The 9,451-nt window shown below is 39.7% G+C and overlaps 1 protein-coding gene across 2 annotated transcripts; it reads left to right on the plus strand.

Moving 5' to 3' along the window:
- The first annotated feature begins 321 nt into the window (after positions 1-321).
- On the plus strand, positions 322-9,450 carry LOC148082028 (cAMP-responsive element modulator-like). 2 transcript variants are annotated; one of them, XM_087788105.1, is made up of 4 exons: positions 322-400; positions 550-657; positions 6,177-6,303; positions 8,253-9,450. In XM_087788105.1, exons 2-4 carry the CDS (start codon positions 564-566, stop codon positions 8,410-8,412), a joined length of 381 nt encoding a protein of 126 aa, XP_087644231.1. In that variant the 5' UTR covers positions 322-400; positions 550-563; the 3' UTR covers positions 8,413-9,450. The 2 variants fall into 2 exon arrangements, with proteins under 2 accessions (XP_087644231.1, XP_087644232.1); XM_087788106.1 differs by lacking the exon at positions 322-400 and adding an exon at positions 466-481.
- Position 9,451: the final 1 nt, after the last annotated feature.

Raw genomic sequence — 9,451 nt, forward strand, 5'->3', positions numbered from 1 at the left:
CTTTATCCAGATTTTTCTTCTCCAGTGTTTCCTCACTTCTAGCTATTAATAATACAGCTATTTTCATGGAGACGAGGTGCTAAATATGTTGAGTTCTTCCACTTGTAGTCGGAGCATAAATCACGTATTATGTGCATCTACAGAAACCAACATGGAGTCAGTCGGAGATGGATCGTACTTTGCATCAAGGTTGGTGAACATTGGCATCTTTAAAGACATTTTGTTCAGGGTACTGCTCTTAATCACAGCCCCCGTGGCCTTTGAAGTATCACAAATACCTTCTGATGTATGTGCGCCTACGTCATTGTTAGCAGAGAGTGGCTAACTGCTACTGCCGACCAGAGGGAGCCGTATCGTTTGGTCAGGTCAGCGTAGGAAGGAAAAAAAAGTGGGGATAAAGGTCTGTTGGCATGTATAGAACACAAAGTAGTGACACATGTCAAAAAAACGAAAAAGTTGAATTTCCATGAAGAAGAATATAGTGAGATTGTAAACTCAAGACAAGTAGCTGTGGTCGCCCCTTAACGTGTTCCTCCTCTCTCCTACCAGGACCAGTACCCAAGATGGACAACAACCTCAACAATCACCCGGGACACATGCAGTATTTTGAGGAGGTCAAGTACTACCCCAACAACTACACCCTGCAGCCACTGCCAGGTAACTTCACCACCGTCTTTTAAACTGTGTTTTTTTTTCACCGTCATAAAGGCCGTGAAGTCATTGGACAAGTCATTAAGTTGTTTGTTGCACGTTAAAATCTTTTGTTATTATGATTCCAATCATATATCATCGCCATAATGACATAGAGATGAAGTAAATATTGACTTTATTTTAGTTATCAACACAAGAAACCCTAGAATAAGCATCTGGATTAACATGGTGTATCTTTCCTGAGGTTAAAAAGATGAGGTTAACTCTGAGAGTCTGTCATGAACTAAAACGCAGTCACTATGATAAATACTTGTTTGTTTCACAATTGTTTTTTCACCTCAAGACTGCTGATGCTTGTGATACATAATCTTACATCTATATATCTCCTTGTCAGCGGAAATAAAAGATATACAAGACCAGGTCTTTCAAAATGAAAGGAAATGCACCACAAAGGAGCGTGTTTCTATAATTGTAACTTTATAATGATATATATGTATATATATATATTATATAGGACCAGAGGAGAGAAATCCTTCCAGGCTGTTGCTCCTAAGCTTTGGAATGATCTTCCTCTCTCTTTGCGCTTGATAAGGTAAGGTAAGTGTAAGGTAGAACTTTATTGATCACTCAGGAGGTCTCCTTCGGGACATTGTTTTTTTCCAATAGCCACAGCAAATACAGCAATTTTTCATAAAAAAAATAAATAAATTAAGAACAGAACATTTGATGATTTGATTGATGGATCTACTGACTCCTTTAAGAAACATCTTAAGACATTTTTATTTGTTCAGGCTTTTCCCTGATTTCCTGGAACTCCTGTGTTGTTCTCAGTTTTATCTTGACCTTTAAAGTATATATTTAAGTGAGCATTGTTTTGATTGTTTAAGCGCTTTGTGACCCTGGTCTGGAAAAGCGCTATATAATAAATACAAATGACTTAATGTATACTGTACATACACATATATACATATATACATGTATAAACATACATATATACATGTATAAACATACATACATGTACATATACATGTATATACACGCACGCACACGCAAACGCACGCACGTCTACAGATGCTCGTAGTTATTAATATTGTAGTTTTTTTGGAGATATACCGATATAAAAGAATAAATATAGGATATTTATGGAAATAAATGTTAATATAAATATTGTTGATATTTTGAAGATATAAATGTTGTAGGTGTAATATAGTGTATTAATTTGTAAATATAAATATTGTGGTATTAATACGCTGACGACACTGCCATTGTTGGATGCATCATTATTTTATTGGTGTGTTTTAGTGTTGGGGTGGAAATGTGTCCAAGAGGAGTGTCAACAGGTTGATCCGAAAGGCTGGCTCTGTGGTTGGAATGAAGCTGGACTCACTGGTGACAGTTGCAGAGAGAAGATCTCTCAACAAACTCAGTCATCCTCTCAGCACTGTCATCAGTGAGCAGAGAAGCAGATGGAGTGAACGAATGCTCCTCCCATGATGCAACACTAATACAGTCAAGGAGACATTCATTCCTCGTGCTATTAGGCTGTTTGATTCTGAGTTTAGACTTAGACTGCACTTTATTGATCCCTTTGAGATGACACTCTCAGGGAAATTTCTGTTTTCCAGTAGCACAGAAGGAATAGAGAAAAACCAAAAAGCACACAGAAGAGGACGATAGCATTAAATAACAAAACAGTAACTGAATATAACGACAGTATAAACAAAATATAAATATAAATAAAATAAAATAAACTAAACAAAGTGACTTTACGTTATTTCAAATGAAAGTGTCAAAGTGTTGTTAATCCACTGTAGAGGTGGAAGTGTCAGACTCATCAAAAAGGCCACATTTTAGACTTAGTTTTTACTCTTGGCCTGGACATTTCTAATGTATCTGTACATGATGTCCATCTGAGTGATCATTCTCTTGTATTGTTTAACCTGGACTTCATCCCTGAACCTAAGCCTTTGAAAGTTAGGTCTCAGAGGCGTGTCATCTCAGCCGATACTGCAGACAGTTTTTCTGCTATGTTTGACCGTCTTTCCTTTGATGACTGCCCAGACGTGGACAGTTTGATTCACTGGTTCACTGATCATTGTGTTGCAATACTGGATCAAGTGGCACCTGTTAAATCGAACTTGAAAATTCAGAAAAAACGGTGCCCTTGGATCTCCTGAGTCTGAAGAGACTTTGTCGAAAGACTGAGCGTCTCTGGAAGTCCACTAAACTTGAGATGCATAGACTTCACCTCAGGTTTTGTTTGACACGATTAATTCTCTCGCGTCTCCTGCTCCTCAAATCACGCCTGTCTTCTGTGAAGCTGACAGCAATGCATTGTTGAGATTTTTCATTGACAAAATTAAATTGATCAAAGAGAAAATCTCTCCCCCTTTGTTTGGAACCCCTACTGTCTCTGAGCCCCTCTCCTCCTCTTGGTCCTCTTTCACTGCTGTATCTTTGGGTGATATTTCGGCACTAGTGAACAAGATGAAACCCTCCTCTTGCTCAGATGACGTCCTTCTGTGTAGGCTTTTTATCAAAGTATTTGATGTAATTGGCCCCTGGGTTACCAATATGGTGAACCTCTCCCTTTCTACAGGGGTTTTTCCCAATGCATTTAAACATGTCATTGCGGAGCCTCTGCTAAAAAAAAACAGGCTTAGACCCAACTGACTGTAATTTCAGGCCTATTTCTAAGCTCCCTTTCTTGTCCAAGATCTTGGAGAAGGTGGTGTCTGAGCAGCTGTCTTTGTTCCTGGATCAGAGCGACATCCATGAGAAGTTTCAGTCTGGCTTCCGTAAACATCACTCTACGGAGACAGCTTTATTGAAAGTGTCCAGTGACATCATGATGTCGGCTGACTCGGGTAAATTCACTGTTCTGGTTCTCTTGGATCTGTCCTCAGCCTTTGACACAGTTGATCACCAGATCCTGCTGAGAAGACTGAGGGATGAAGTGGGACTGTCTGGGTCTGTGTTAGAATGGTTCTCATCTTACCTTTCTGGGCGCAGTTTTAGTGTATCTTTAGTGTATATGAGGTCTGAATCGGCAGATCTGTTGTGTGGAGTCCCTCAAGGTTCTGTTCTGGGTCCTTTATTGTTTTTGCTGTACTTGATTCCCCTCGGTAAAATCATTCAGAGATTTCCAGATGTTTCTTATCACATTTTTGCTGATGACATCCAGCTCTACTGCTCTTTTGATCCAACTGAGCCCCAGAGGCTGAACAGCTTAGTCAATTGTTTGCTAGAAATCAAACAATGGCTGAGTGAAAACACTCTACAGCTAAATGTGGACAAAACTGAAACACTGGTGATTGCTCCTGATGATAAGATTCCAGGGTTGAGTCAGTACTTGGGTGACTTAGGTCAGTCTGTCAAACTGAGCCTGAGAAACCTGGGTGTTGTATTTGATAAAGACATGTCTCTTGTTCGACACTGCAGAAAACTGACCAGAAACTGTTTCCTTCAACTGAGAAAAATCTCTAAACTTAGGAAAATGTTGTCGGAACATGATCTGGAGCTTGTAATCCATGCGTTTGTTTCTTCTCGTCTGGACTATTGCAACATTTTGTTTTCATGTCTTAACAAGAAGGAGCTGTCTCGTCTGCAGTTGATTCAGAACTCTGCAGCGAGAATTCTGACCCGCTCAAGTAGAAGAACTCACATCTCTCCGGTCCTCAAAACTCTTCACTGGCTTCCAGTTTCTTTCAGGATCAACTTTAAAATTCTGGTTCTTACTTTCAGAGCTATTCATGGTCAGGCTCCTCCTTACATCACTGATCTGATCCAACCTTACACCCCAGCTTGGGCTCTGAGGTCTGTGGATCAAAATCTACTTATGGTTCCACGCACACGGCTCAGGACCAGAGGAGAGAAATCTTTTCAGGCTGTTGCTCCTAAGCTTTGGAACGATCTTCCTCTCTCTTTGCGCTTGATGGATCTACTGACTCCTTTAAGAAACATCTTAAGACATTTCTATTTGTTCAGGCTTTTCCTTGAATTTCTCGAACTCCTGTGTTGTTCTCAGTATTATCTTGATCTTTAAAGTATGTACTTTTTTGAGTATTGTTTTGATTGTTTAAGCGCTTTGTGACCCTGGTCTTGAAAAGCGCTATATAAATAAATATGACTTACTTACTTACTTACTTACTCCTTCCCCTCCGACTCCAGCCCCAAGCAACCTCCTCCCCCAAGTGAGGAGTTGTACAGCCTGATGGCGTGAAAGACAAAGGAGTTTCTCAGTCTATTGGTCCTACACTTGGGGAGCAGCAGTCTCTGAGTGAACCGGCTCCTCTGGTTGGTGATGACAGTGTGCAGAGGGTGGCTGGTGTCATCCATGATGTCCATCAGTTTGTCCAGTGTCCTCTTCTCTGCCACCGACACCAGAGAGTCCAGTTTATTGCCGACCACAGAGCCTGCCCGCCTGATGAGTTTGTCCAGTCTGGATGAGTCCCTCTTGGATATGCTGCCCCCTCAGCATACCACGGTGTAAAAGAGGATGCTGGAGACTACAGATTGATAAAACATCTGCAGTAGTTTGCTGCAGATGTTGAAGGACCGCAGTCTCCTTAGGAAATACATCCTGCTCTGGGTCTTTTTGTACTGGTGGTTGGTGTGTGTTGTCCAGTCCAATTTATTGTCCAACCACAGGCCAAGGTACTTGTAGGACTCCACTGCCTCCACCTCAGCTCCGTCTAAGACAACTGGTCGCGACCTTGGTCTGGACCTCCTAAAGTCAATGACCAGCTCCTTTGTCTTTGAGGTGTTAAGCTGTAGGTGGTTTGTGTGGCTCCATGCAGCGAAGTCATCCACCAGTCTCCTATACTCCTCCTCTCTGTCGTCCCTGATGCACCCAACGATGGCTGTGTCATCTGCATACTTCTGTATGTAGCATAGCTCCGAGTTGTAGCAGAAGTCTGAGGTGTACAGGGTGAAGAGAACAGGAGCCAACACTGTGCCTTGGGGGGCTCCCGTGCTGCTGACCACCGTGTCAGACGTGGTGTTCTTTAGCCTGACGTACTGGGGCCTGCCAGTGAGGTAGTCAGAGATCCAGTCTACCAGAAAGGGGTCCACTCCCATCCCGCCCAGTTTGTCCCGTAGTAAGTTTAGTTTGTCTTTGTTATTTTTCTTTGATCTATGTTATTTATCTTAGATTTATTCATCTTGCACTCATTTTTTAGGTAGAACTTTATTGAAATTGTTGTTTTTTTTCAATTAGCGCCACAGCAATCCAGCAATTATTCATAAAAATAAATAAAAATAAAATAGGAACAAGAACAAAGAGAAATAAAGAGAAAGAACAAGAGGATACAATCCAAGCCTAAAGATAAAGAACATAGATCAAAGAAAAATAACAAAGACAAAGGATACAAAGATTAACACAGAACATCCAGATACTTTTACTCCACTCCTTTTTTATTACACTTTGTTCTTGTTCTTCATGAATCTATCGTCTGTGTTGCTGTAATCTAATCTAATTTAATCCAACCTAATCTAATCTAACACTTAACTTGATGACTCTCCAGGTCCTCCCGGTGACATGAGCAACTTCCAGCAGTACCAGCAGGTAATGGTCCAGGCCAGTCCCCCCACACTCAAGGGCGTCGTACAGGACGCCACGCAGAAGAGGGCGCTGCGCTTGATGAAGAACAGGTGACACTTCATTTGGCTTTGAGATCATTACATAATGCAGCCAAGGCAATAATAATGCTAAACAACACAAACATGGATTATTGAAATTATTGATCATATCACATCATATCAGTTTCTTCTTGTTTTATGATTCATTAGGAATGGACAGGTGACAGCATAACACACAATAATAATAAAAAAAAAAAATAGAAATAATAATAGAAGAAGGTAGTGATGGTCTGATGAAGCTTCATGAAGCAGTGTCATTATTTTCAGAGTCAACTAGATGGCGGTCTATTTTCTTTTTTTAACAATTTTTTTCTAATAAAACGTCACATAATGTTTTAACTTATGGCGCCACCTTCAGCAGTAGAAGCTGTAGAAGGTAAAGGAATAGTAGAAGATGCTCTGTATGCTCTGGAGAGTCTCCCTAAAAGAAAAAACTTGGGAGCTCAGTTACTAGAAAGAAGTTTAACTTCTTATCTGGAATACTCTGTCAATCTTTTTAAAACTTAATTCAAAGTTTTAAAAACATTTTGTTACACTGCCAGTTGGAGTCTGTTCTTTTATCTTATGCCATGAAACCAGTGCCTTTTTTACTTGGGAATTATTGGTGGTTAGCGCAACCATCTCACAGCAAGAAGTAATTAATAGTTATTTGTAAAGCCAGTTCTAGACCAGGGTCACAAAGCGCTCGAACAATAAAAAGCATACGCACATATTTAAACACTCTAAAAGGCCAAGAAACATAAGACAAACACATGAGTCTCAGAAAATCAGGGAAAATCCTGCACCAATAAGAATGTCTTAAGATGTTTCTTGAAGGAGTCAGTAGATCATCAAACACAGAGGGAGAGGAAGATCGTTCCATTACACCTATAATTAACATTACAGTCAATAATAGTGCTTAAAGTTGCCATTTAGCTTTACATAGTAGTAAGTATGTAAGTTAGTTATAGTTATTTGTAAAGCGCCTTCTAGACCAGGGTCACAAAGCGCTTGAACAATCAAAAACAATACACAATTAAAAATACATACAAATTTAAAAACTCTAAAAGGCCAGGAGTCCTGGAAAATTTATAAACAGCCTGCACAGATAAGAATGTCTTAAGATGTTTCTTGAAAAAGTCAGTAGATCATCAAACACAGAGGGAGAGGAAGATCGTTCCAAAGCTTAGGAGCAACAGCCTGGAAGGATTTCTCTCCTCTGGTCCTGAAGCGTGTTCAGGAACCATCAGTAGATTCTGATCCACAGACCTCAGAGCCCGAGCTGGGGTGTAAGTCTGGATCAGATCACTGATGTAAGGTCTGACCATGAATAGATCTGAAAGTAAGAACCAGAATTTTAAAATCGGTCATAAAAGAAACTGGCAGCCAGTGCAGTTTTAAGGATCTGGGAAATGTGAGTTCTTCTACTAGAGGAGGTCAGAATTCTCACAGTCACCGGTTTGCAGCTTGAGGTCACTTGCATGCTGGGTTTATTTTGGGTTTACTCTGGTTTCCTCCCACAGTCCATTATTTATTCAATAAAAATCACAATATTACCCCTTACAGGAGCCAAGCTCTCAAGCAGGCACTTTACCAGAAGATTATATATGATTTATTTGCTCTCTTTGGACAGTAGATTGGGTCGTCTACATCCAATTACACATGCAAGACAAACTGTAAAAATGTTGTTTTTTTTTCAACCGTTTCTGGTCATTCTGAGGTTAAGAACACTTTGTACATTTTGAAGATTATAATATCATTTTAATAGATCTAATGAAATGGCCAATGTAAAACTTCTTGTATGAAATTCATTAATTTTCGTACAACCTGATGTTTTGAAATCAATTGTATAAATCATGATTCAAACTGGAAACCTGTACCAAAATAGATTCAAAGAGTTACACGAGTCTTACATGATGTCTCCAGCATTTAGAAGAAAACCTTGGTGTGGTTTGTAAAAGTCCTTCAATATCTTTTGGCAGAGATGCGGCCCGCGAGTATCGCGAGAGAAAGATTGAGTATTTCAAGCGCCTGGAGAACCGAGTGGTGGACCTTGAGAAACAGAACAACGCTCTGATGGAGGAAATCCGAGCCATGAAGATCAAACACGGTCTTAAAATGGAAAAAGACGACAAAGTTTGAATATTGCTCGTCTTTGTTTTCCTCAATCTTCATTTTAAGTGTCCATTTTTTCCGTTTCAGTTTTTCTTTTTAACTTCAAATAGCTATTTATGTGTAATGTTTGTGCGTGTATGAGACGGGATATATGAGTCTTCCTTTGTCGTTTGAATTCCGGCTGTTGTATGTGTGTTTTTTGTGTGTAAGTAATCATGTAAGTCATATTTGTAGAACGCCTTTTCCGACCAGGGTCACAAAGCGCTCAAACAATCAAAACAATATCCGATAAAATAGATGCTTAAAAGGTCAAGACACCACCGAGACGAACACAGGAGTCTCAGAGAGTGTGTGTGTGTGTGTTAGCGTACGTGTATCAGTGTGTGTGTGCTGACAAGAGTGACGCTGATAAAGAACAAAAGAAGATTTAACTAATGTAAAAACCAAACTCTCTTGACATGTTTCAAATGTTGAAGTCTTCCTCTCCAAGATGCAGTTAGTTTCTCATCATGATGATGTTTTGAACTTATTACTTAACTGTCTGAATTCTCAGCGAACGAAAGGTTACAAGAGCAGAGTACATTATGAAGCAATACTGGGCTTCATTCCCCCTCCGGGCCAATTGTAATCACACCCCGCTTTGTTTATACAACGAGTCTCTTGGTGGTGACGCGCAGTGACAAACCTTGATGCTTGACCAATCACAGCAGAGTGGGTGTGGTTATGGTATAGATATTTAATCTCTAGAAAAAGTGTCTTCAGTGGGCGGGACTTGAGCACATTTTCTAATGTAAATATTTAAATAAAAAGACAGTTTTTTACAAATAGACACATACTGATGATACAATAGAGGTCCAACATCTATTTAAGATAGTCTTTAAAGGAAAACTAAAGTTTTGATTTAAGTGTGTGTGTTATAAATGTGATATTGCTGAACAGTATTTGGAATTTACTTGACTTTTGTAGAAGCTGTGTAAGTATTTTTGATAGTGATATAACATGCACTGCTGCTTACCATGTTTTACGGACAATGGCGTAATAAAAACAATTAACCTATTACAAGAAT

The sequence above is a fragment of the Callionymus lyra genome, chromosome 4 (assembly GCF_982586985.1).
Source record: "Callionymus lyra chromosome 4, fCalLyr1.hap1.1, whole genome shotgun sequence".
Classification (NCBI taxonomy): Eukaryota; Metazoa; Chordata; class Actinopteri; order Syngnathiformes; family Callionymidae; genus Callionymus; species Callionymus lyra.